General features: G+C 51.6%; 1 protein-coding gene across 8 annotated transcripts in view; it reads left to right on the forward strand.

The window, feature by feature from the left end:
• The window catches only part of Tns1 (tensin 1), a 209,133-nt gene that overhangs the window by 122,138 nt on the left and 59,516 nt on the right, over positions 1-27,479 (forward strand). For all 8 annotated transcript variants that reach the window (XM_055616887.1, XM_055616888.1, XM_055616889.1 and 5 more), the window contains 12 exons: positions 833-882; positions 2,494-2,674; positions 4,592-4,642; positions 5,556-5,678; positions 6,054-6,118; positions 7,383-7,466; positions 11,286-11,398; positions 11,749-11,809; positions 11,909-11,984; positions 12,531-12,660; positions 15,122-15,187; positions 16,188-16,304. In XM_055616887.1, coding sequence (XP_055472862.1) covers positions 833-882; positions 2,494-2,674; positions 4,592-4,642; positions 5,556-5,678; positions 6,054-6,118; positions 7,383-7,466; positions 11,286-11,398; positions 11,749-11,809; positions 11,909-11,984; positions 12,531-12,660; positions 15,122-15,187; positions 16,188-16,304 — 1,117 coding nt within the window. The remainder of the gene's footprint in view (positions 1-832; positions 883-2,493; positions 2,675-4,591; positions 4,643-5,555; positions 5,679-6,053; positions 6,119-7,382; positions 7,467-11,285; positions 11,399-11,748; positions 11,810-11,908; positions 11,985-12,530; positions 12,661-15,121; positions 15,188-16,187; positions 16,305-27,479) is intronic.

A 27,479-nucleotide genomic window follows, 5' to 3' on the forward strand; every position in this document is an offset into this window, starting at 1 on the left:
TTTTTTTTTTTTTTTTTTTGTTTCTGTTTCTTGTTTTTGTTTTTGGTGTGTCCATACAAGATGTTGAGTGTTGGACCCTCTCGCTATGACATCCTGGTGACATTTTACCAGGTTCAGAGGGCTAAGTCTCCCCCCACCCTCCCGTGCTGCCCAGTAGGATGCTGGGGCCTAGAGCCCCAGTTTGTGTAGCATGACCCTGTGCTTTCACTTGGTGTCACTGTGCTGCCCTGCAAAGTCGGGGTTACCAACTTGGGTCTGTTTGCTTAATTTTGTACCCTCAACACCCTGGACATGGGGCAGGTGAGACAGGATAACAGACACCGGTTTTTAGAAATATGGGACCCTGGATGCCCTTCGTAAGTTCACACCTGCCACTCTGTTTCAAAGCTTTCCATTGATCCAGTGATTCAGTGTTGTGGCTTTGGAGGGGAGGGCGAGTGAAGGATGGCAGTGACAGAGGACACAGGTTCAGAGCTGGCCTGAGGGTAGACATTCGGCGGTTGCTGTCTGAGATCTCTATTTGAGGTTACTGCTATGATGCCTGGTGAATTAGGGCTTGGTGAGTTTCTGCCATTGCAGCCAGTCTTGGTAAGTGTGTCCCCAGAGTAGGGGAGCCAGCCAGGTGGCCGTGTGTCTCTGTATCAGAGGTTTTTCTCTTTCCCTCTATTTGGGTCTTTCCCACACCAGGACTTTGGGTCTTCTGGTTTTCGTGTCTGGGTGTGGGGATGGAGTGTCGGTCCAGGAGGATCTCTGTGTGCTGTGTGCTGGGCTCCTCTCTGCTCTCCCCTCTCTGTGCCCCCTTTTGTGATACCATGTCTTTTCTCTTTTCCAGGGCTCCATGAGAGTTTCCCCAAACATCCAGCCTCAGCCACAACCTGTCAGGTACACCTGGCACACAGGGAAGGGATGGGGTGTGGGCATTCTCATGTCCCATCCTGGGTCCTGAGACTGGTGCTGTATAGCCTGGAGTTGGTGGCCCTTGGCCTTCATTGTTGTGAGATACAAACCAGACCCTGAGGTAGACTCTATATTTTCCTGCATGAGCTCATCAGTCCTTGTCACAGCACTGAAGGTCTGTGTGTTGGCAAATGAGTTGCTGAGTGCCTGCAGTGACGTGTTCAAGGTCACCCACTGCCCAGAAGCAGCACTCAGAGCCGGCTACAATCAAGGCCAATGCTGGTTCTGACTTTTTGCGGATGAGATCTCTGAGGGCGGGAGGTCTTTGTAGAGTGAACCTTCTTTCCGGTGAGAAGAGAACACACAGGAGGACTCCAAGCTTTGCCCACAGTCCCATACTCCACCTCCTCCTGCTTCACTCGGAGTCTTCACCCCCTTCATTCAGAGGCTCACAGAGTGTGTAAGGATGCCAGCCCTGGTTCTGCCTAGAGCTTCTGTAGGCCAAGGCTGCCCTCCGAGGACCCCACCTGCCCTGTCCCTTCCACAGCTTGGTACCCTTAGAGCCGTGATGTCAATCTTGTCCAGCTGGTGGCGCAGTTCTGCCTTTGTGTCCTTCCTGAAAACCAGCCCAACAGTGGAGCTGGTCAGCAGGACCACCCCAGGATGGCTACCTCTGACCCATGCCTGTTGCTGTCTTGGCCCCTCTCCCTCTGCAGCCTTTCAGAGGGGAGGGCTAGAGAGAAATGGGTTGGGTTTTTTTTTTTTTGAGTTTTTCTGAGGAGGGTGCAGTACCTTTAGAGCCAGGACCAAAGGACTGTGGGTAGTGAAAGGTACTCAAGGCTACTGTGTATCAATGTTTGGGGTAAATGTGCAGGTGGCTTCTGGCCCCTGGGTAGAATGAGTAGTCAAAACTCTGTAGCCCAGCGGCTGTTGAGATTCAAACAGGCAAGGGAGCAGCTAGGATTCAGCTCCAACTCTTAACTGGCAAGTTACCTATCGTTTCATCAGAGAAGGCTGTCTTTAGTGGCCCTCTCTCTACACCCATCCAGACATCTAGGCCCATGTCAACCCTGGTGGAATCTGGGTATTTCTAGGCAGACATGTAAAGCTGTGAGTTCCATGCCCCTTCTCCCCCCCCTTGTGTCCAGGGGAGAGACGCTGCTAGCCTAGGTTTCCCCAGTGTTTCTAGGGCCCGTGCCACCACTGCAGCCAACATCTGACCCTCTCTTACTTCTCAGGCCGTTAGGAATGAGGGGGACCTGGGCCAGGAATGATCTCTATGGGGAGAGCTGGGGACAGAGTGCAGGGGTCATCCTGCCTCAGGGAGGCTGGAATGCGCCTGGGCTCTGGCTCAGCTTGAGCCCATGTGAGCATATCACCTGAGCCGCCCCCTTCCCCAGGGAGGCCTCCTGCCTTCTCAGTCTGAGTGCATGGAAGTGGCCAGGGCTCTGCTCCAGGATCCTGGGATGCACCATTCCAGACACTTTTTTCCCCTTCAGGGTCCTTTTAGAAACATCCACTTGACTAATCGGGCACCGTGTGTTAGAGGCAGGGTTGGATCCCCCGGGTTCTGACCTGGACCTGTCTTCTACTCAGTCTCTCTAGAAACATGAGCATCAGCCGGGCCATGGAAGACAGTTGTGAGCTGGACCTGGTGTACGTCACCGAGCGCATCATCGCGGTGTCCTTCCCCAGCACAGCCAATGAGGAGAACTTCCGCAACAACCTCCGTGAAGTGGCCCAGATGCTGAAGTCCAAACATGGGGCCAACTACCTGGTGTGTGGCCGGGCCTCACCCTTCCTCTTGCTCATCACCTCTACACCAAGAGTCTCTGCCTGCTCTCCCCATGCTAGCATCCCTTCCCTGCATTACCCCTGTCATCTTGCAAGGCCTACGGCTTCACTCTATCTCAGGGAGATTTGGTTCTCAAGGGAGGATGCTAGGTTGAGTGGAGCCAGGTGTGTGTTTTTGAGTGTGAGAATGTGTGACCACTTAGTGTGTGTGTGTGAGAGAGAGAGAGAGAGAGAGAAAGAGAGAGACGGGCGGGGGGTGAGGGTGAGAATGTGTGAATGTGTCAGTGTGCAGACTAGAAGAGAATAAGGAAGCAGGTTCACGTGGCTGAGCTTACACTACAAGCCAGGCCCTCCGATAGCCACTTTATCTTCAGAACAGCCCTAGAGAGAGAGCCGAGGTCCGTGTGGTGGAGCTCCTCTGTGTGGAAACTCTGGAGCAGACTTGGCCATGTGCAGTTTGGGGGACCCTGTGTCTGGCTAGAGTCACCAGATGTCAGGGAAGTGGGAGGGAGAGATTGCCTTTACAGCAAGAAGTTGGCCATCCCTGGAGGGAGGCTCAACTCCTTGCTCAAGGGAGCCATGTGGGGTCTGGACTGCTGGCCCCGAGTCTCTGGGTGCTTCGTGCATGTTTAACAGGGCTAGGCTGAGAAGGTTGCACAAGGGTGCTGGGGTTGCTGGAACAAATGGCTACACACTGTTCCGCTTAAAATGACAGGAATGTGTTCTGGAGGCTGGGTGTCTGAGTGTCAGAGAGGCCATGCTCCCCTGAACCCTGAAAAACTGCCTTCCTCCTCTCTCCCCCACTCCTGGCCACTCCCAGCACCCCCAGGCATTTCCTGGCTTGTGGCCGCTCTGCTCCATTCTCAGCCTCCACCTTCCCACAGCCTTCCCTATCTCTCGCCTGGTTAGAAGGACATCGATAATTGGTCTTAGGATCACCCTGAATCTAAGAATATTTCCGAACAGGATCCTTAATTGCTTCGAAGTTCTGAGTGGACATGTATTTTGAAGGCCTCTGTAGCGATCCATCTGTCATCTGTACCCAGTATTGTGACGAGCCTGGTTTCAAGGGTCAGGAAGTCCTGGGTTCTCATTGTGGCTCTGTGATACCTGAATGCATGATCTTGACCATTAGTTTTCCCATCTGTAGAATGGGTGTTGCTGAGGGTACAAAGCCAGCTCTCTGACATAGTTAATGCCATTCAGTGTTTTCCTTAATGGGGCTGGAGTCCTGTGGCTCCAGGAATGCAGAGTTCTAGGATGTTGGTGCTTTATCACAGCCCCTCCTTCCTGCCCATTCTAGGGTCTGTCCCCTCTCCTCCTAGGAGATGACATAGTTACTGTCATACCTGTGGTGGTGAGATAGAGGCTGGCAATTCTGCACAGTTCTGTGTGTGTTGTGTGTGTGTGTGTGTGTGTGTGTGTATGTGTGCATATGTGTGTGTTAGTGTCAAGGAACATGGGAGATGGTAGGCTGTGGGATGTGAGGAGGCTCCATGTGTTTGAGGGGGCCCTCCAGGATGCCCTCATACCCTATGGTGGAAGATAGAGAAGCATCGTTGTCAGGGGATTTGGTCCTAAAGCCAGAGGAGCTCACCCACTGTCACTCAGTACTGGAGGGCTGGGCTCCATCCCATCTCATCCCCCCAGTTCAATATGTTCAAGCAAGGGGCCTGGCTGTGTGATAGCTTCCATCTTCCCTGAGAACTCACTGCTGATCCCGTTGGCTAACGTGTATGGTGGGAAAAAAAATTCTATTAGTGGAGGGCGTGATGGCAGGTGTAGGAGTCCAAGAGCGCATGGCTGGCCTGCGGTCGGGTTTCTGACAGCTGGGGACAAACTCCCTCCTTGACCTTTCTTCCCCTCACTCTTCCTGCTCTCTCTCTTTGTCTCTTTCTAGCTATTCAATCTCTCCGAGCAGAGGCCTGACATCACGAAGCTCCATGCTAAGGTGGGTCTGTGGCTCTTTTGGGGTGACTTGACCTGGTCTAGCCTGGGGTAGAGGAGAGAGAACACACCCCCTCTTATGTAGTGCTGAGGCAGTTACAAGTTCAAAGGCATCTCAGGTCTTCAAGATGCTATAGTAGCAACTACTGAAATCTCACACAGTGGTCTCTGACCTCGTCTGCCCCTGGGGAGGAAACACCCAGGGTTTCTGGGATTGGGGCTGGGGTTGTGTCTTTTCTATATGTCCCTGTCCCCAGGGTTTACTTTGCTTGCTAAGTGGGTTTTTAGAGACTTTACTGGAGTCCTTGTCTTCCATCTTGTTCATTATGGGACCTCAGGCAAGTAACATATTTCTCTGTGCCTCAGATCATGTCTCTGAAAGTAGACAGCTGGCATAAGCATGCTCTACGGACCCTGCCAAATAGTGGCACTTTTTATTTAGTGTTTTGTGAAACTAGAGAGGGCTCGAGGAGGCCTTGAGGGCTTGAGAACTGAAGGCCACTGGGAAGTCCTGCTTCTGAACACTTCAGACTTCTCTCAGAAGCCTGGAAATGGACAGTTGGTATACCTAGGAACCCGTGAACATCAGGGTGCCCTTTCCCTTCCTCTGTCACCCCGAGTCAGTCTTGAACTGGCCTTGGAGGGGAGCTGGAGGGCTGGGCTTCGGGCTTCTCTGGGAGCTTTGAGATCAGTCCCACAACGTACACCTTGGCACACACCTGTGAGGACCTAAGACTTGCCTAAGACCCCACTTTGAGCCTGGGTCCCAGGTCATGGCCTTTGCTCTTCTCGCCTCTCAGCAGGCCTGGGGAGCAGGACAAAGGGCAGAAGCCTGGCTGCCAGTGGACACTCCCATGCTGTGCTGGCTGGCTGGCTTGATGGAGTCCCCAGCCTTTCCCTTTCCTATTCAACCGTAGGTCCTGGAGTTTGGCTGGCCTGACCTGCACACACCGGCCCTGGAGAAGATCTGCAGTGTCTGCAAAGCCATGGACACCTGGCTCAATGCAGATCCCCACAATGTTGTTGTTCTCCACAACAAGGTCAGAGCAGGGCGGGGCTGTGTGGGCACGCATGTACCTGTGTGTGTGTGCAAGCGCAGGTGTGTCTGCACACCTGCCTGGGTGTTCAGATTGTGTGATTTGGATCACCCACATGCCTGAGTGTTTTATTCTAGAGCGTGATAGAGTCTGCCCAAGAGTAGGCCTCCAACAAGTGGGGGCAGGGCAGTGGCTTATGTTCCTCGCTGTGGAGGGTGCGCTGGCTTCTCTGACCCCCCCTCCTCTTGCCTCCTTCCCCAGTATTCCCCTTTCCCCATTACTCCACCCTTCTCTCTCACCGTTGGCCCCCACGCTTCTGGATAGACTTTGAACAGCAGAGCCTGCTTTGAACAATGATTGCTTTTTTGCCTCTTTCAGGGGAATCGAGGCAGGATTGGGGTTGTCATTGCCGCGTATATGCACTACAGTAACATTTCGGCCAGGTGAGAGGCCAGCTGTCTTCTGTCCCAGCTTCTGTCCCCTTGGCATTGATGTAGGGACACCCCTCTTCCGCCTACATAGTTCCTACTTCCCTGAGGCAAAGAAGCATTGTGTAGATGGAGGAGCAGCAGGGATGAGAGGCGCAGGGCCCCCAGAGCTAGAGAAAGTGCCCCAAGCTCTGAGGTAGGATAAAAAAAACAGCTGGCAACAGGGAGAAGAGCCTTATCTTATGGGGAAGATATCTACCCGACAGCTTTGGACTAGTTGCCTTCTGTTTCCCTGGATAATCCAGGAAGGAGTAAAGAAGAGATGTTGCATCAGAATTAGGCCCAGGGGACAATCTGGAAGTTGCCTCAAGCCAGAGGGGCTCTCTTTCTGCCAGGGTGTTTAGGAGAAAGAATGGGAAACCTAGCCAGTCCGCAGATCCTGTTCTGGCCCCACTTAGCACAGAGGCCAAAGGCCTGTTTGTTCATGGTGGTTGCCAGGAGGCTATGTCTAAGACCATGTTATAATGGTGCTTAGAAGAAGGTAGAGGGTACCATGCAGGTCCTGCCTCTGAGAACTTTAAATAGAAGTTCCTCAGCAGCACCCGTGATTTTGGCTATGAAAAAATAGAGACTAGAGGTGGCTAGGGATATGTGGCCGGGACACCTGTGGCTATAGCGATGTGGAGGATTTCTGTAGGTCTTAGAGAGAGGATTTGTGGGTTGGAACAGAGGGCCTGATGGGTATAGAGTCAAAGGCTTGGGGGCAGTCAGGGTAACAGAGAGCAATGGCCTTGCTGGCCTTAATGAGCACTTCGTGTTTACTGTAAGCATGGCTGGAAGTTATTGGAGTGCCAGAATTATCTCTGCATGCTCAGAGGGTGTGTGGAGGGTCTCAGAAACCAGCCTTGTGTCTACTGAGTGGGCACGTATGCAACCATGGCTGCCAGGCTCTTAGTGGGGTCACCTCATCCAATCTCCTTTAAGCCTCATTTGATGGGGGGGGGTTATAGAAAGGATTGTGTCTCAGAAGTCAGTTAATAGTTGTCCAGAGATGGCTTTTGAGCCCCTGTCTCAGTGCTGTCCCATATGGATTGGAGATGCTTGAGCATGCCCTTTCCGAAGGCTTCTTGGTACAGCGTGTTTGGAGGAAGGGTTTGTCCTTCCATGGCCACCAGGGTTGGCTGGAGGGCTGTGCAAACCCAGGGGAGCCTGAGAGAGGGGACAAGAGGCCCTTGGGTGTGGGAGTAGGCTCTTCTGATTGTCTTTTGTCTCCCCACAGCGCCGACCAGGCTCTGGACCGGTTTGCAATGAAGAGATTCTATGAGGACAAGATTGTGCCTATAGGCCAGCCATCCCAGAGGAGGTGGGTACCCAGACTCCAGGCCTAGTGTGGGCACTCCCTGTGGTAGATACTGGCCTTGTGCATTCTCAGGGGGGTAAACATCTGCTTAAATGAGGGTGTACCAAGTACAGACATTCTGCCAGCGGTGGTACAGGTGTGGTGGTACCCACGGGTTGGGGTGAGCACTACCACACCCTAATCTGAGGCCTCCAACAGAGAACAGTCTGTTGTGGCATGGCTGTTGGGGAGCAGGTACCTGTATAAGGAAAGCACATGCTGTTCTTGGCCTGAAGGCAGGGTCACTCCAGCCTGTGGATGAGTACGGGAGACACTGATGTCCCTGATGCTTGTCCTGGGAGGTCATAGGTAGCGCTATAAAGGGCGCCTTTTCTTGGGAAAATTTATAATATTTTGCTAAGGGCCCCGGCCACATGTTATCACTGGAGTGTCATAATAATAGCCCAGACAGGAAGTGAGACCAGATGGAGTTATTAATCGCCAGTGTTGAGGAACTCTGTTGTAGCAGTGGCCACTAGGATATCCAGGCTAACAGCAATGTCCCTTCCTTTCCCTGAGGGGGTTGTGGTTGAGAGCGTAGGCACTAAACTAGTGACCATCCCCAAAAAGAAATATGCCAGATAGGAAGCAGGATGAGGTGGAGAAGGACATGGGGGTAGGGATGGGGATACAGAGAGACAGAAACAGAGGGACAGGGAGGGAGAGAACAGAGGAGAGAGAGAGAGAGGGAAGATGGAGAAAAAAAGACAGAAGAGATGGAATAGAGGAGAGGAAAGAGATAAAGAAGAAAGGGGGGTAAAGGAAGAGAGAGGATTCCTAAGTTGTGGAGTGCTACAGCATTGAGCGGGATGGAGGGAACTGGCGGTTTTCATGGAAACTGCCTGGAGTCTCTGGGTGGAGGTGACTTTGAAGCCCTAACTTGGACAGTGTTGATGCCCAGGGGCACACTTCTTTTACAAATGAGAAGCCCAAGGTCAGGGTGCAGACATGACCAGGGGCCACAGTGAGTGGGGGCTGAGCTAGAATGTAAGTGCTGAACTGGGAAGCAGGGATATCTGGCACCCCCAGATACGCGGCAATGCTACCTGCTACCTGGAAGGGGTCTGCCCATGCATGATGATACCTGATTGAATGATGTCTGGCTAACGGGGCCAATGGCGTGATCAGCTGGTCATGGGGAGGCTGCAGTCTCTAGCCTAGGCTAACGACTTAGAGAGGAGGAAATCTAGTGTGGCTGTGTAGGCCTGCTACCTGCCTGTGCTGGTTCAGCCCCATTCCCACACCAAGGACAAGGCACCAAATCTGTCACACAAGGATGGGTACAGACAAGCTTCTTGTGAACAACTGTTTGTGCTTACAAACAGGAGATTGCTATAGATATCAGCAGGCATCTTTGAAGAAAGTTCAAACCATGGCCGCTAGAGTGATGGGTGGGCATGGGGCTGACTCAAAATGACAAAAGCCAAGGTTAAGGTCTGAGTGGACAGTGTGAAGGGGGCGGGGGTGTCTCAAGCCAAGGGTGGGGAGTCTGGGCAGAGCAGGCAGGAAGGCTGGAGGCTAATGGCCCCCATGGCTTCTGTGTCCCCTGGGGACTTAGCTATAGATTCTAAGGGCTGATCCTGCCTCTTGCTTTTGAGGATCCTCAATACACACCCCCATGTCTCCACCTTGCTTATCTGGATAGGAGCTGCAGTCACTGCTGGGGACCATTATTGTCATTGTATTTGGAAGCCCAAATAAAAGCACATGCTTTTATTTGCACATGGTCTAAGACTCTTCCTCTGGAGGAAGTATGGCAAGCCATGTTCGAGCTCCTGGGGGTCTGGCACACACACATGACAGCTTGGTCTCAGTCACCTTTGACCCTCAAGGTCACAGTCTATTTACTAATAGGGATATGGACCATTGATGGGTCCCACTGTGTCTTGGAGAAGGTGGGCTGAACAGTCATTGTGATTTGGCTCCCCGAATGCGAAAGAGAAGAAGTCCAAGGGATTTCTTACATGCCTACATGCGAGGCGGCCACCATGTGGATTTGTCTGTGTGTGTTATCTGTGTCTTCCCACAGATGCCATGGGCCACTGCATTTGTTGAGGGGGTGGGGGTAGCAGACCACCCTCTCAACACACATGAGAAAGTGCAGCTGTGGGTTTCCGGAACATTCCCTGCCACTTTCCCTTTGCTTCCTTGTCAGTGTTGCTTACAGGGGACCTGGCAGTTGGAGAGGGAAGAGCAAGGAGTGATTGGGAGGGGCTTTGCCTGTGGCTCTCTCACTCGTTGTCACCCGCCCTTGGACTCATTGTCCCCAGAACACAGACACATCCTGTTGGCCTGGTCAGGAGATCTGATGGGAACCTGCCATTCCAGGTTTCCGGTTTGAGTAACGGACCGGGGAGGGGGGGGGGCTGGGCAGGGCCCTGAATAGGAGCTGGCAATGCCCATCAGATTATCTTGCTAGGGGAGGCCGAGATGGCCCCACCCAGGCTCATAGACCGGGCCTGGAGGAGGGCCAAGGGGCCAGGAGATGGGGGGTGGGGGGGAAGTGTCCTGGTGTCATAATTAGAGTCTTACCCTCCTGTGGAGCTATTGGCTCTTGTAGAGTTCCAGTTTACATTTGATTGGTGTGTCTGGTTCAACCTGGTTCTCCAGCGAATCAGAAAAAAGGAGGAAATGTCAACCATTCAGCACTAGAGGACTGACCGGGTGGTTCTGGAGATGCTTTGAAGTCCAGGCTTCTCTCCTTCTCTCTCCCATCCCCTGGTTTGTGTGATCTTGCTGTGCGTCACAACTTTTTATGGACCTGATTTTTCCCTCTTGGTATGGAAGGAAAGGAGATGGCTCAGTCCTTCCGTTCTACCAGCAAGATCTTTATTAGAAGAACTAGAGGTTGCTGCAGCTGCTTGTGTAGGTCAATCTGTTGAGTGGTTAGCATGCAGGAGACACTGGGTCCAATCCCTAGCATGTCACACACACACCAGAAACATAAACAAAACCCCCAAAGAAACAAACTAAAAACCCAACTGCAAACCAACCTAGATTTAGAATATTTAGGAAATTAATAATCTCAGATACCAAGTAAAGAAGTTAATATAGAAAACTGCGTACATTCAGCAGGACATAAAATAAGCACTGCAATTATTAAGCGTTTACTGTTCTCTGGGTGTGAGAGAGAGAGAGAGAGAGAGAGAGAGAGAGAGAGAGAATAAGGACCTAATATAAGCTTGCAGTGGAAATAGTCATAAGTGGGGTTTGGCACAGTCAAGCTATTAGGGGTGTTTGGTTGGGCGGCCTGCTTTGTGCAGTTGAGAGCTGCTAAATTGTGCCTGCCAGCGATGATGGTGTGATCCCTGGGTGGGAACGAGGCAGGAAAGCGATGCTCATATTCACCACAAGGGGGTGCTAGAGAACGCCAAATGGGATCCATGCGCTGCAATTTTTCAAGTCTCTTGTTCTTTACCTCTTGGGTCTCAGCAAGTTTGGAGGCCTGCCCTGGCTGGAATAACTCAGCTGCCCTGTGGCCTGGGTGGGTGCATGTCATGTGGGTTGGGGTAGATGGCAGCCTAAGGTGGTGTTCTTGCAGAAAGAATGAATGGATAGAGGGATAGATAAATATGTAGATGGATGGGTGGGTGGGTGGATGGATGGATGCATGCATGGATGGATTGATGGGTTATCAAATATGTGGGTGGATGGGTGTGTGCATGGGCTTGTGGGTGGGTGGATAACTAGGTGAATAGGTGGGTGAGTAGACGGATGGGTGAGTGGGTGGATGTGTGGGTGGATGAACGGAGGACTTCCTAATGCCACCTTATCCCTGTGCAGGTATGTGCATTACTTCAGCGGCCTACTCTCTGGCTCCATCAAAATGAACAACAAGCCTTTGTTTCTGCACCATGTGATCATGCACGGCATCCCCAACTTTGAGTCTAAAGGAGGTACCTGCTCCATCCCTTCCCTCTAGCTTCTGTTTCCTTCTCAGCAGCCTTGGGTGGCAAACCATTCTCCACGCTGTAGTGTCATTGAGGCTTGTGTGGGGCTCTCAGCAGAGCTCAGTGAGCTCAGCCCTTCTCCTCTGCAATGTCGGGTTGACACCTGGCCACGCCTAGTGGCAGAAGACACTAAAGGAGGCAATGCCTTGTCCACTTACAATGCCTTAGAAATAAAGTTAGTCTTCCTGTTCTCACTTCCCCTTTTTCTCCTCTTCTTTTCCTTCTTTCCCCTCCCTATGTCCCTCTTCCCCACCATCATTTCTGCTTCTTGCCTCACGTCTTCCCCTCTCTGACAGGGTGCCGGCCATTTCTCCGTATCTACCAAGCCATGCAACCTGTGTACACATCTGGCATTTAGTAAGTAGCCTGTGAGTGAGGACAGGGGGTGGACGGGAGGACGGGAGAACTGAGCCTAGTTCCTCAGCAGCACTCTTCCTCCCCATCTCTCCCCCTCAGCAACATCCCTGGAGACAGCCAGGCCAGCATCTGTATCACCATCGAACCGGGGCTGCTCCTGAAGGGAGACATCTTGGTGAGCTCCACCCTCCTCCTCAAGTGTCCCTTCTCTTGTCCACCCTGGGGGACAAGGGGAACACAACTTCTCCTGGGTAGGCCACTGGGTTTGGAACTGTGGGTTCCCATAGTCTTCCCAGCCTCACGTTGTCTTGGTCTAACTTTCTCCCTTGGAGTAGATCGTCTTTTCCCAGTCTCATCTTTTGCTCTGGGACATCGCTAGGGAACTGCCACTCAGGGTGAACTGTGACCTTCCAGCTCTATCCTGGTGGTGATAAGACACACCCAGTCCTAAACTCGGACCAGCTTGTCTCTATTTGAAAGCCACATTTCCTTTTTGCATGTCCACCTGTATTCAGGACGTTCCCCACAACTCCAGACCGTTCCTCTCCTCTTCTGCTCTAAAAGTTTCCCAAAGAGCTGAGATCCTTTTTTTTTGGAGGGAGGGGTATTGGTGACCTCTCTCTCCCTGGGTTTGGGGTGAGCCTTGGGGCTCAGCCAATGGAGCCAGCCAGGAGGCTCCCTGAGACTTGATCATCCTCCCCCGTTGCCCCCTTCCACCTAGCTGAAGTGTTATCACAAGAAGTTCCGTAGTCCATCTCGAGATGTCATCTTCCGCGTGCAGTTCCACACCTGTGCCATCCATGACTTGGGGGTTGTTTTTGGGAAGGAAGACCTGGATGAGGCCTTCAAAGGTGGGCTCCCTGACTGGGCGTGGGGGTCAGGATGGGGTGCCTGTAGCAGGGGAGAAGCCTGGTATGAGATGATGTAGTGGCTGCTGGGGCCATCTTCTCTGAGTCACACAGTTTGCTAAGTCTTAGCAAACTGTCTTAGACAGGGTGAGGGAACAGAAGGTGAGTCGTGACAGGACAGGACTGAGGTTAGGAATTCGGGTTGTAATAGAAATCAAGATCAGTTTCTCTCTGGCCCATCCCTGAGCTGCAGGGCCTCTGGGCTGTTTGTTGCTTCCCACTTTTCTCTGGCCCTTGCTTCAGATTGTCTCCTTCTTGTCTTACCTCCTTGTCTCATGTGAGCATTGGGAGTCAGTTTCCTAGCATTCGCAGGTGTTTTAATATTGGGCTCAGTATTAAGTGCTGGGATCAAAGTGAGGCACGATGTGGTCTCTGTTTTGATAACCCTAAAATGTCTTAGGGGTGCAGCTGAAGCGGGAAACAAGCATCCCTCGGGAGGGGCGCATGTAAGTAGGGGTGTGCCTAAAAGGAGGAAGAAATGTGGGACTCTCAGGGGAGGCTGGAGTCTCTTCTGCTCACTTGAGGCTATATCTGAATCACTTTCAGGCCCAGAATATTTGTGTGTGTGTGTGTGTGTGTGTGTGTGTGTGTGTGTGTGTGTACACAGGCATTTGCACACAAACACACATACACATATCTGGATCCATGCATGCATCCGTTTGCACATTTATTCCCTTAATCACCTATTAACACACTGTTTATCCAACCATTCTTTCATCCATCCACCTGAGCATTTATTCTGTCATCTACCCATTGGTGTGTCTGCCAGTCCACCCACCCATCCATCTATCAGCACAGTTGCTCACCTGCTAATGCGTGCATGCATGCATCCCTGCATGCATTCATGCATTCATGCATGTGTTCACTGTCCACCCAATAGCATCCTTATTCACCTACCCCCCCCCCCCCAAGCATCTCCTTTATGTTAAAACATGGCAGATGTGTGCTAGATTTGGGAGATGTAAAGAGAAAGCAGTTAAACCCTGCCTTTGAGAGTCCCCAGTCTCACAGGAGAAGCATGAGCAGGTGTGAAGCAGTATGCACAGAGAACACACATATCAAATGATGGTGCCCCACAGAGCAGATGCGATCTTCGTTAGGATCTCTTCTCACAGGCAGTGGTTGGTGACCCAGGCCTGGCTGGGCTCAGGCAGAAGGCATGAAGGGGCCAGCTCAGAGGAGGGGGTCAGAGGAGGGGGGGGTTCACATGGAGTGAGAAGGATGTTCTGTGAAAGCTCTTTGCATCTAAGCCAGGAGGACCAACACGGGAGGTGCTGTGAGTTTCGGGACAGATTATAATCAGTCTTGAGGGGATGAAGGTGGAGCTGACAAAATCAGGAGGAGGCTGAGGAGACACAGAGGGAAGGGGGTCCCAGTTCTCTCTTGCATGGTGCTAGTCTGGAGGACCATTGAGAATCAACAGGCCCACAGACAGAAGCTTTGCAGTGTCTGTCCTAATTGGGTTTACTATCACTGTGGTAAGACACCATGATTAACTTGGGGTTGGAAGCAACTTGGGGAGGAAAGGGTTTATTCAGCTAATGCTTCCCCATCACAGTTCATCATCACACAAAGTCAAGACAGGAACTTAAGCAGCACAGGAAAATGGAGGCAGGAGCTGATGCCGAAACCACGGAGGAGTGCTGCTTACTGGCTTGCTCTCCATGGCTTGCTCAGCCTGCTTTCTTGTAGAACCCCAGGGATACCTGCCCAGGGCTGGCACTGCCCACAATGGGCTGGGCTCTCCCACGTCAGTCACTAATTAAGGAGTATATCTATAACCCCAGGACTCAGGAGGCTACGGCAGGGGGATTTTGAGTTTAAAGCTAGCCAGACCCCGTATTAAAAGGGGTAGGGGAGGGTAGAAGAGGTGCTTCCTAGTGGTGAAGCAAGAGGGTCACTTGGAACTGATTTCTAGAAATGACGGTGCAGACAGTGATTATGATGTAGAGCCTTACATGTGGGATACTATAGAGTCAGTAACTGGACAGGTTGTGTTTTCCTCAGAAGTAGAACCCTGTCGAGGATGGGGCCTGAACTGTCAATGTGAGACTGGGCTGGGGGTGGACCTCAGTTGGTAGCATGCTTGCCTAGTGAGCTTGTGAAGCCCTAGGCTTGATCCCCATAATCTCCACACTCATGGGGTGGAGGCAGGACAGGGCGGCAGGTTGAAGACCGTCCTTAGCTACATAGTGTGTTTGGGGCCAGCCTGAGCTACATGAGAACCTATCTCGGTATTTTTTGTCCCCATGCTTGTAAAAACCCTAAGCTTTTACAACTGTGTAAAAGATGAATGTTGTTGTGTTATTAACCACATAGGCATATATGATTGAATTCTTTTCTAGAAGAAACCTTTCTCTTTGGGAATGTGTGTGGCCCAGCTTCTCCTTTCCTTCTCTTTCAGATGATCGGTTTCCTGACTATGGCAAAGTGGAGTTTGTCTTTTCCTATGGGCCAGAGAAAATCCAAGGTATAGCCCCTGTGACAGGGGCTTCCCTTCCCTTCATCCTCACCTGTCCCTGTCTCACTCTCAATGGTCAGCTCTATCAACACGTGATTTAGAGGAGGCCAGGGTAAAGAATCTTGGACTCCCGGCTAAACCTGATCCAGCGCCTCATTTGCTATATAATAAAAATAAATGCAGACAGTGAGGTGCTGAATTGACTGAAATGTTCTGGTCCCTTAAGGTTACCATCTTGTTATATTCAGAAACTGAGGGCCTCAGTGGATGGAAGGGACAGCCAGGGAACATTCAGGGGTGCTGGGTGGACTGTGGGTATTTATGAGCTGAAGTGGCTCAACCTGAAGTCTGGTTTAATAATAACCTTTTTCCTCTAGACTCTAAATATGGAGACCAGTTGCTCTTCATCTTTTTTGAGAACAGAATGGGAGGAGATGAAGTTAGGTTCTAGGCAGAGGGACTCTGGGTAGACTAAAGAAAGGACTGCCAGGCTGGGAAAATAGGCTACTCTGAATGGCCTGACTAGTTTTTGTACAGACCCTGTGGATGTAAAAGAGAAATAGCCTGTTCTTGCAGATGTGTGTCTGAAGTAGGGAACGTCGTAAGTGGGGGTAGGGGCCAGGCCTGGGATGACCTTTTCCAGTCTGTGTCCTCTCAGTGTCCCGGATGTGATTTCTCTGCTGTCTCCACCTATGGGTGGTTCTGGACAAGGCTTTCCCCTGTCACTTCTCCAGTCTGCAGAGCAGACCCCTGCTCCAAGGCCAATGAGAAAGCTGCCCAGTGGGTGTGTACTTGCTAGAGAGAGAGAGAGAGAGAGACTTCCTTTTCAGTGCTCTGTCCTGATTTGCCCCTATGACCTGGTCTGAGACTCCCGGGATCTTTGGGCAACCTAAGCCCCACCCTAGACCTCAAAGAAAACAAGTGGGTTCCTCAGGGATGGTCCACAGGGCAGCTCACTGGCCCTCTGTTTTCTAGAAGCTGATCTCTTCTCCTCTCTCCCCTGCCATAGGCATGGAACACCTGGAGAATGGGCCCAGTGTATCTGTAGACTATAACACCTCCGACCCCCTCATCCGCTGGGATTCCTATGACAACTTCAACGGGCATCATGAGGATGGCATGGAAGGTAGGTGACAAATGGCTACCAGGTGAACTGTGTAGCCCTGGCCTGCATGACCTTGGTTCTCTGGCCTCTCCATATAGAGGAAGAGGTGGCTTTAAGTGTAGTATGAATCCCTGTTCTTTCTCTTTGGAACCTGGGTGCCTCCAGGCTGCTGTCGGTGTTCTTAGATAGAGGTCAGGGCAAAAAGCCACAGAGTGGGGACAATTCCTGTGCCTACTTAAATTGGCTGAAAACACCAACATATTTCATTCTCAGCTGCAGGTGGCTTGGGAGAGCTCTGTGGCCAGTCCATTTATTTGTTTGGCTCTTGGAATATGTAGGAGGGATGAGGGGTGGAGTCTCTGAAGAGGAGTTTGCTAGATAGGGCACAGAGCCTGGTGATGTCCCCTTGGGTTTGGCCCTAGGTGTTCTTTTTTTTTTTTTTTTTTTTTTAGTTTTTTTCCTGATTCAGCTACAGGATGATAGGATGTTAGAGCAGGCTGGAGGGCCCCCTGTGTCTGTTTTCAAAATTGGGTAACCTGAAGATACCTGATAAGCTAGGGCCAGACAAAAGGAGAGGAGGAGACACCCCCTCTCAGTGGACTCAGAAGGGGGCAGGGAGGAGTGAGGGAGGGAGGGGAGGATTGGGAGGGAAAGAGGGAGAGGGCTACAGCTGGGATACAAATGAATGTATAAAATTATTTAAAAATAAAAAAATATTTAAAAAAACAAAAACAAAATTGGGTAACCGAGATCTTCTGAAAGGCAGGACTATGAGTTACTCCTCAGACCCAGGCTGTGCCCTCTCAAGGACACCAGTGGCAACGCCTCCCCACCAGCTGGGGCTTGCTGTGGCGATGCAGTGGTACTGGGAGGAAACACATGGTCTGGGACTCTCACCTGTCCACCTCTGCACTGCTGTCCCCTGGTACCTTTACCCAGGCGTCCTCCTGTATGGCACTACTCTGGAAACCATGCTGCAGACACCAGCAGATATCAGAGAGGCTGGAGGAGGGAACCTAGATTAGAATTCAGGGGTTCCACGAGAGTGCATTTATGTGCACCACCCCAAGGTTGGTGGCTTGCCCTTGGGTTCTCTCTCAGAGCACCTTCTTCTCCTACTATGGTCCTTGTCCCCCACACCCAGTTCCTATCTTCTGAGTGGCTGAGTGGCCTGGGTGTGGGGTGGACCTAAGGATGGAATCATTCGTCTCCAAGGCTGCTGCCACCAGCCTCATTTTGGGGAAGTTTGCATTTTTAACAAGAACACTTGGCAATTGGAAGGAATTTTTAATGCCTCCCCATCTCTCCCTGGTGCAGATTCAATGCGGTGATAAATTTAAAAATATTTCATGAGTTCTGAAGTGCCAAGAGAATAAAAGTTAGAATAATTAGGGGCCAGAAGGAATGGATGGGGCCAGCTCAAGGAAAGGAAGGAAGAACCGTGAGCCAGAGTCTGTACAGGGAAACCTGGGGTAGCAGGTGGGTTCAGAGGACAGGCAGGACAGACAAGGGATGGCCCTGGCCAGCCCTGCAGCCCTCACCCCATCATCTGCTTCCCTAGCAGGGCGATGGAGCCCAAAGGACCTTGGGCCAGTTAAAAGGTCAGCTGGTCCTGTCAGGACAGAGGGGCTCCTATTTGCAGGCAGAGAAGCTGGCCCTCTGCCCATAGAGGGGCAGATTAGGACCATTCTGTCCCCTTCCTGGCCTGACCTCACTGAGCCCAGGCTGGGACAGTTACCAAGAAATAGCTGCCCTGCGCTCTGACTGTGTGCTCTTTGCTGCCTACCCCTGGGCTGCATCCCCACTAGGCCTAGAGACCCCATGGCTTAACCTTGAACATGTACTGTGTTCCAGTCCTGTCCCTGACTGGGGCCCTTTTGTGGAAGGTCCTCTATCCTGGTACCTAGGGGAATAGACTGTTTTTTTGTTGTTTTTTTGTTGTTTTTTTTTTTTTTTTTTTTTTTTTTGGTGTCTAATAATCAAAAGAAGGAACTGAGGACTACTTGTTGCCTTAGTTATGGGGAACATATGTGCTTAGGCTGAAAGGAGGAGACAGTGAGAGAAGGGAGGAAAGAGATGGGTACCCACATTGGAACTATGGTCTGTCCAGAGACAGTGGCCAGGGAGAGAGGTGAACCTGTCGTCTCAGGGACACTTTCCTGGGGGTCTGTTGTCTTAGCTGTCTCAAGTGACCATCTGAAGGCACCACAGGTAGGCCTTGAGTGACAGAAATAGGCTCTCATGGGTCTGAGACTGGATTCTGAGACCAGGGCTGATATCTGTGAGGTTTGGCCCTCAGCATGTAGACTCTGCCATTGCCCTGGGTCCACATGTGTTTCCCTCTGCGTGTCTGTATCCTGATCTCCTTTTTATGTAGAGAGCATAGGCATACTGGAATAGGACCTTAGTGACTTTCTTTTGCTTAGCCAGTAACTCTTTATTTTTTTTTTAAGCCAGTATCTCTTTCCTTATGTAGCCACTGTGCTCTGCAGCACCTGTGGCCCAGAGGGGATGGCTCAACCCTCGGTTCCTGACTGGGGAGAAGTGAGGGTCCTGGGTTGTGGCAGAGAGCTGTCTGGTCCCTGGTGCCCTCCTACTCAAGAGTTGTCTCCACCTCCCTTTGGGTTGCTGTGGAGTCTGCCAACTTGGCCCTGGCTGACACCACAGTTTGAGCCTCCAGAAGTCCCATTAGCTTCTTGGCCTGAGTTCTGAGCCCCATGCCCAGGTCCCAGTACCCCTTGGCTAGGGCCAGGGCTTTGTTTTTTGCCTATGCTGCACAGAGTAGTGTCCAAGTTCTTCCAGAGGGTTCCAAGACACCACTCTCTGAAACAAGTTCCAGTAGCGGGGTGGGGGCAGCCTCTGCTCCTGAGGAGCCGAGGAGCTGGGAGGCCGAGAGGCCCCAGGGCCTTTCACTTGCTGTCCTCTGACTCCTTGGCTATCAAGCTGTTTGAAGTCAGGGTGGGGAACCAGGGCTGGTGCTGAGTAAATGGGAGCACGGATACAGACTCTCAGACTGGAAGCCAGGGTAAAGGGAGAAGAAAGTTCAGGCCTAATGGGGATGGCAAGGATCCTGGTATCCCTTGCTTCTGGGTTTTGTTTGTGTGAGGTACCCAGCTGAGCCAGGGCAGGTGGCCAGGGTTTTGGTTTGATGTCCAAGCTTATAGGTGCTATGGGCTCTGAGGAGAGCCTTATGTTTTCTTAGGGAAGAGTTCTAACCCCCTTCAGTTCTTCTGTCTCAGCTGAGAAGAGCCCTTATCCACAGTCAGGAGTCCCTGGTCTGGGTGACTATGGAGGTGAGCTCGTCCGAGGAATGACTTCTCTTTTGAGAGAGATGGGGGAGGATGGGGGAGGGAAAGATACTGCAAACAGGCAGCAAGTGAGCAGAGAGACCCAGAGGAATGACATAGAGAGATGGAGAGGAAGACCTGGGCTAGCCTGGTCTAGGGGGCCTGAGACTTGGGTCCCTGGTGACCCCTTCCTGTGCATCTTCATTTTTGTTGTCCTTATAGAAATCAGATGTAGGAGTAGACAGCATTTCTCCTCATCTTGAGCACAACCACTGCTTCCTTTGAGGTGTAATGAGAGGCTGAGATAGTCCTGCCTTCTCAGGCCCCAGGGGTAAAGAGAAGGCAGAGTGGTAAAGAGAAGGCTGAGATAGTCCTGCCTTCTCAGGCAGCACAGGCTAACATGCTCCAGAAACAATCTGCCCTGTTCAAGCGTCCTCTTCCAGCCAGTCATACTCCCTGCTCAAGGTATCTGTCCATTGAAGATGGGAAGAGGCCTCTGTTCATCATAGTTGCCCTGATGAGGGTGGCGTCATCTAGAACTGTCTCTCATTGCGGACACCACAGGAAGGGAGGCTCTGATGTGTGCTAGGCTCCTGCCAGGAACTGACATATTCGTTTTGCTCACATTTTGCTGGCTAAAACAAACCCAGGTGTATGTCTAGCTCCAAAGGGGAGCTTCTGCACATGCACAGAAGGCAGAAAGCTTGAGGACAGGTAGAACAGACCACTCTGAGACCATGTCTGTAAAACAGGCACCATAGCAGGACCTTCCACTTAGAGGTGATGTTCAGAGTCAGGGAGGGTCAATGCCAGCAGTTCAGTGTTTGTTAAGTGCTCTTTTGGCAGGTTTGCTCTCCCCCAGCCGTCAGATTCCTTATCAGTGAGTTAAGGGGGCTGGATTCCTAAAGTGACTTCCAGCTCTAAACCACAATAAAGGTGCTGCTGCTGCTGCTGCTGCTGCTGCTGGTGGTGGTGATGATGATGGTGATGGTGGTGATGATAGTGATGGTGATGATGGTAATGAAGATGGTGGTGGCGGTGGTGGTGATGATGATGATGGTGATGGTGGTAATGATAGTGATGGTGATGATGGTAATGAAGATGGTGGTGGTGATGGTGGTGATGATGGTGATGGTGATGGTGGTGACTGTGACACAGTGATAGCACATTCTGCGTGCTGGGTGTTTTGGTAAACCCTCTCCCCTAAACATTGCTGGCTGAGCACTGTCCTGTCACCTGTAGACCTAGCTGGAACATGTAGGAAGTGGTCATAGAGCCACTTGGTTATGCTCACCTCTGCCCTTTTGCTCTACTCTGTACTTTCCCATCCCCATGACAAGAAGGCCAGTCCCGTCTGTCCTCCGGTTACTCTGGCATGATGGAAGATCTAAAGGGCTGGCAAATTCAGACTTTAAATCAGAGTTTGCTCCTTGCCTTGTCAGCTCCTGCCTGGCCATCACTGTGTGCATCACAGTGTGCATGTGGCAGGTTGTATGTATTTGTGTGGCACGCATGTGCACATATTACAGAACATAGAAGCTTCAATGTTTACAAGGCATACGAACTTGAATATCTCAAGGTAGGAAGAGAGGTCACGAACATTCTAGAACTTTCTTGCTTACCTGGCACCACTGAGAGGCTGGGCAAATCATCTGTGGATTCAGAGGTCTGCAAGTATATGACTCCTGAGTTTCTTATCACCAGATCTGGGAAGTTCTCATACATCCTACTAGCTCTTCTGGCTGTTTGTAGCCTACAGGCTTCTCCTTAGCACTTTCTGCTCCCTCCTGGTAGGAGGCCAAGCCTCATGGCCCCCTCTACCCCCAGATGCTTCTCACTCCCTTCAGCCTCCCCCACCAGGGTCCCTGACTCTCAGGTGATCCCCTGGGATAGAATTTGAGGCAGCCCAGGCCACTCTAGGCTTGTGCCATAGGAGACCCTTTGGCAAGTCTGGCCTCTGCAGCTGGAACTCAGGTGGCCTGTGTGTGCCACCAGGCCTGTTTCTCCTGCCCACCAGCAGCTTTTGCCCATCCAGCTTGGAGCAGCAGCACAGAGAAGAGGGAGATATGCCTCTGCAATCCTGTATCTTATGCATTCTGCTCTTAAGCCCCAAGAGGTGTGTGGGCTGAGCACGGAGTAGATCAGCTGCGGAGTAGGAAGTCTCCTGGATTCCTCTGGGTGTAGCAGAGGGAGAGATGTGTACTCTGGGAATGGGGCCTGGACATCCCATCAAGGCATCTGAAGTTCTTGCTTCCCTGAAACTTCTCACTGAGATGAAGGAGACAATTGGAAGAGCATGAGGGACAGATTTCAAATGACCCCAGAAAATGTAGGGAGTGGGCCCAAGAGTCTGGGTGGTGTCTCTGCCATCTGCATGCCCAGGCTGCCTTAGGGAATGTTCATGTGTGCTGAGCACCGGGGGTTCGGCCTCAAGCTGGCTGGTTTTGTTGTTTGCTTGTTTGTTTGTTTGTTTTTGAGTGAAGGTCCCTATCAGTGGCTCAGGTTATCCTGACACTGGTTATGTTGCCCAGGCTAACCTGACAGAAAGAGCTTTTAGAAGGAGGGCATTTTGTTGCCTTGTTTCATCAGTCCATCTTGATGGGAAGGGTTTGGTGGTGGGAGATGGATGGTCCATAGCAACAGGAATGGGAAAGGGTGTGGCATGGGAAAGGAGCCATCCATGCTCATGGAGCCAGAGGCTGAGACCACTGGATCCAGGGGTGGCATCACTTCCAAAGACCCACCTCTAGCATCCGGCTTCCCAGACACGTCCTTTTCCCAAAAGCCTTTAAAATAGCCCCACAAGCCGGGGGTCAAGCATTCAAGACATGGGTAAGGGGGGACAATTTCTGATTCAAACCCTAATGCCCAGGCTAGTTTTGAGCCTGAGGTACTTACTCTACCTTAGCCTCCAGAGTGCTGCACTTAACCTGAGTGCAGGCTGGGCTCTCAAGCTGGATTTTGCTAGAAAATCTTCACTGGGTACTGGAGAGGCCGGCTTTCCTGAGCTGTGACCTCAAGGTAGGTGGGAGAAGGGAATTCAAAGCTGTTGATGGAAGCCTCTGTCCTTGATATGTCACGTACTGTGGGACAGGCCTAGACTGAGTAGGAAAAGACTGAGTGAACCACCTGGTAAGACTTCTAGTCAACCATAGCAGGGAGACTGGCCTTGTCCTTCTGGACCCCTTGGGCAGACACACTGAGAAATGAGGGTTGGACCTCAGTGTGGGATATCTGTAGTGACACTGACACACATATGCGTGAAATGGCTGCTGGGAGGATTCTGGGTTTCTCCTCTGTCCCTTCAAAAGAGAAGTCTTCTCGAATATGCTGGACCAATCAGTGGATTCAAACACAAGGTTAGTGTGACCCTGTGGGTACAGGACACAACCCCCATGACCCAGCATCTGCCAGCCACCTGCCCAGCATTGGTCCCCGTGGGCTGGGGCTGGCCCTGTCCTGATGCCCTTGGTCCCTCGGCTGGCCTGTCCTGCACTGCTGCTGGCAGGCTCAAGCAGCAGTCTGCGTCCGGAGCACGTGGTAAGCCGATCCCTTCCCTGCTGAATGAGGCTTTGGTCTCCCAATCTCTGCCATCGGGTGGAGGTGGAAGACTGGAGCCACACTCTGAGGGGTGCCAAGCTTGCTGCCAGCAGCCCAGTGCCCAGATGGAGGCTGGGGACAAGGAACATGTACTCAGTCAGCCGGGCGCTGCTCCCCTTCCTTTCCTGCCAGTCCTGGAGATGAATGAGTGCAAGAGAGCTGGCCCCGGCCCAGGATACTGTCTCCAGTCATATCCAAGAAATGGAATTTAAGTTCCCATTGATCTCATGCTTTTTTGACCCCACCACATATGCTTTCCAGCCATCCTTCCTTCTGTCCTCTCCTCCTTTGATCCTGCCATCCCTTCCCTCTCCTTTCCCCTATTCCTCCCCCACTCCTTTTCTCCCAAGTCTTGGTGGTGGATACCAAGTTAGGCCTGGGGTTTAGAAAGGCAGATCTGGGGATGCTTCAGGACAGGCTGGGGATGTCACATAAGTTTCCCAGCAACCCTGAATGCACAACCAAATGGGGAACGGTCCCGGCCAGGTTCTACCCTCTGACTCAAAGTAGCTGGCGTTAGAGGGACTACATGTGCCTGCGCCCTGGCAATGAATATGGAATGATTTCTCAGTTTTAAAAGGCAGGGACCCTGGTCAAAGTCTAGAAAACTGAGGTTAAGAAAAGCACTCAATGCCAGGTGTGGTAGCTGAAGCAGGAGGAAAACTTTTTTTAGAAAAAGAGATTAAAAGCCATCATGTCAGCCTGGCGTTCCTGAATGCCAGGTCTTTGGTGGATGTTAGTTACATAGATCTGTGGGAGGTAAGAGCGAGTAGGACAAGGGGGCGGAGCGGATGCTGTGTGCCGCTGAGGGTGGGTCCGTGTTTTCTGGAGTCCCTCAGCCACGCCTGGGCCCCGGTGCTCCTTGCCTCCCTACTTTTGATGGTATGGGCTTTTCCCCTTTTGATTTTCATTTTTTTAGAGACCACTTTTCTAGGAGACTGAAGAGATGGATGCTGTCTCAGCAAGCCCTGGCCTCTTGACGGGTAGACTCTGTCTGATGGGCAGTCAGCACTCACAGTCCTGGGCTGACACCCACAGTTATGCCTCTGAGCCCTCAGATTTTCCTGGGCAGTGGCAGTTGTTACCACCCAGCTCTAGTGGCTGGTGACCTCTGGGAGGGCCTTCAGTCTGTCTTTGAATCCAGCCCCTCAGTGGGGAGGATGTTCTTTTTGGATTGTGGAGTATGTTTCTCAGTACTGGGATATCCTTCCCTGCTTTGAGGATGCCTGGCCTTGCTCTCCCTGTCCTGAATGTTCTAGGGCTGGCACCCGAGGCCGCTGCAGAGGGTCTGCTCTCAGGCTTGCTGGTGAGCATCTCCACAGCTGACTGTCCTGCCCTGCTCTGGGCACTTCTTCACATCAGCAGCTTCATCAAGGAGCTCCTCTGTGCCGGGGCCTCCCTGGGGCCTTCCATGCTGCAAAGCCCTGCCCTTCCTGCCAAGGAACCCCACCCTTTGGGGTCAGTCTTGCCTGCTTTCTGTCCCAGTGACAGTTTGGGGGCTGTTTTAGGCAAATTGTTTCAAGGGATCTAGGCCTGGCAGAACATCAGTCCTTTCCTGCATGCCATCCCTCCCTCCACTTCCCAGGCTGCCCAGGGGTGATTTATCTCTTCTAACTTCCTTTCCTTTTCATGCCTCTCCCCTCCAGACCTACCAAAGCCCTGTGAAGCCTATGAGCTTCCGCAACAGGCTTTACCAGCAATATGGAAGTTCCTTCCAGTGTCCTGTGTCAATCTCAGGAGGGTCTGTCCATAGGCAAGCTGGAGCTAGAGAGTAGGTTCCAGCTTCGGTTTGGATTTGGGCTGCCTTGGTCAAGTCTCAGCTATGCCTCCTGCCTTCTGTTGGCCCTGGAAAGGTGCTCAGCCTTTAAGCTTCAGTATTCCTGGCCTCAAAATGGAGAGAAGGAAAACACTGCCTTAGGGTAATAATGTCTTAGACTCTGAGTCTCAGAGGTTCATCACAAAGCCTTGCTTTTCCAAGGGGCCTTGTAAAACACATCCTGAAGTGTCAGGCCACCTTCTAGCCACCCCAGCTCCACATGAAACAGACCTCTGGCTCCATGTCCAGATGCAGGTTGTTCTGCCTGGGGGTGGTTTATCTCTTTTAGGTTTCACCTCCCAGGCTGGATCTGCTCTCCACACTGACCAGCCTTGAACCCACTGTATTGAATGGAGAAGGAGGGCACAAAGAACATCTATGGTGTTCGGCACCTGGGCTCCTCGGTCATATAGGCCCTTCACTCCCTAGGTATATGTTGAATGCCTTTGAAATTCCTGCCTCTTGATTTCCCAGATGCTGAGGACAAGACCCCAGGATTTCTATTTTGGTAGAAGAAGGCAGATAGTTAAAAAAAAAAAAAAAAAAAAAAGATTTAGGGTCTGAAGTGATGGCTCAGTTGGTAAAGTGCTTGCATGGCCTTGAGGATCTGCATTTGACCCCTGGGACCCATGTAAACGCCCGGCATGATGGTGGCGTGCGCTCATTGTCCTAGCATGGTGAGGCAGAGATAAGCGGATCCCTGAGGCTTGCTGGCTAGCTGGCTCAGCTTACGTGGTGAGTCTCAAAACAGAAACAAAAACAAAAATCCCAAACAAACGGACAGACAAACAAACAAACAAAACTAAACAAAAACAGTAGACAGAGCCTAAGGGACAACATTGAGACACTTCCACATACCTGCAAACATGCATGCGTACCTATACACATGCTTGCACACCTGTACACATGCACACGCACAGAATTAAAGGCACAGGATAAGAAGGTGTCTTAGTATGTTATGAGACAAGAGAAACTTGAGCTCTGCTCTTGAAAGATTGATTGGAAACGGCAGCCGGCATGGTGATTGGAAATTTAAAACCAGGGATTACCAGCAAAGACTTGAAGAGGATTGAGCTGCCCAGGTATATAACTGGGAAAGAACATTCCAGGTGGTAGGGATAGCAAGTGCAAAGGTCCTGGGGTAGGAACCGGGATGTTTGGGAACCATAAAGGGGGCCAGTGTGGAAATGGAGGCTGTGATAGGAGAAAAGTCCTATCTAATTTGGGCCAGGCCACTTAGGGTGTGTTAGCCATTGTGGGGATTTTAGTGAGTTTTGCTCTAAGCTCTTCCCCCAATAGTAGATGAAGATCTTTTTAAGTAGCGCATAAAGAGGCTTCTCACTTTTTCAGCGGCATAATATCCCACCATTCCTATCAGCCATATTTTATTCATTGGTATTTGTGTGCTTAAATACAGATTTATGTAACAGGTCTGTTAGGTTATTTCCCATCTGCCTTTTCTGTTTCTGGAAAATGCTATCAAGGGTCATCTTGGGGATGTACTGTTTTTATTTGTGCAACTCACCTTTCTCAGGGTGATTGGCAGTGACAGGTTGGCCTCCTTAAAAGCGCTGTGCTAATTGATAATTGCTGCCAGAGGGCAATCTGCTCCCACCCCTCTATGTCCCCCTCCGAGTGAGATGCTGTGGAATAGCCAAGACTTCCTTCACCTCCGCCGACTTTCCTGTGAGCCAGCTAGTTCTGCCTCTGTTTCATAGACGAAGCAACAAGCACAGAGAGATTAAGGTTCCCTACCAGTGTTGCACAGCCAGATGCAACACGGTGGAAGCTGACTTCTGGTACTCAGTGCTCATTATCCCTGTGCCTCTCCCCATTTCTTCACGTGACCAGAGGTCTGGAGGAACCCTGTCCTCCTGTCCCATGCAGCTTTGAGGTTGAAAGCCCTAGGAGCAAAGAGTTCTAACAGCAATCCTCCCTGTCAATTCACTGCTGTGCGTGCCTGCATCCTGGAGATCCTTGCAGACCAGTGGCAGGGCAGGAGAGGCCAGCCTGGGCAAGCTGGAGCCATGGCCGCAGTCCGTCTTGTCTCCTTCCATTACCAGCCCTAGAGGGCTGGGAGAAAGCGGGTGCTGGGGAAGGGAGTCTGCTGTGGGTGGGGAGCTGCAGGGTCAGCTTGCTCAGGGATTGAGTTTCAGCATTTCTCAGATGAAAACAAATCGGCCTCTTTATTGCTCTGCCTGGCCCTTTGGGACCACTATAGGCTGGGGCATATTTACAGACTTCCTGTAAGTCACCGGTTATATTCTAGCCCCAGGGCAGAAAATAGCCTCAGATGAGTGAGTCTTCAGCCACTGGCAGGACCAACAGGAGAGGAGAAACAGGTGTCCCAGCTGAATGGTGCCTGGCTGAGCATCTTTCCTAAGCTGGGCAGGCCTCCAGGACTCTCCCACTGCTCAGAAAAACAAACCAAGGCCAGCCAAAGTCACCCCTTGGTACGTTTGCCTGTGACTGCCCACTGCTGCCATTGCTGTC

The sequence above is a fragment of the Psammomys obesus genome, unplaced genomic scaffold (genome assembly GCF_907164565.1).
Source record: "Psammomys obesus unplaced genomic scaffold, mPsaObe1.curated_primary_1811, whole genome shotgun sequence".
Taxonomy (NCBI): Eukaryota; Metazoa; Chordata; class Mammalia; order Rodentia; family Muridae; genus Psammomys; species Psammomys obesus.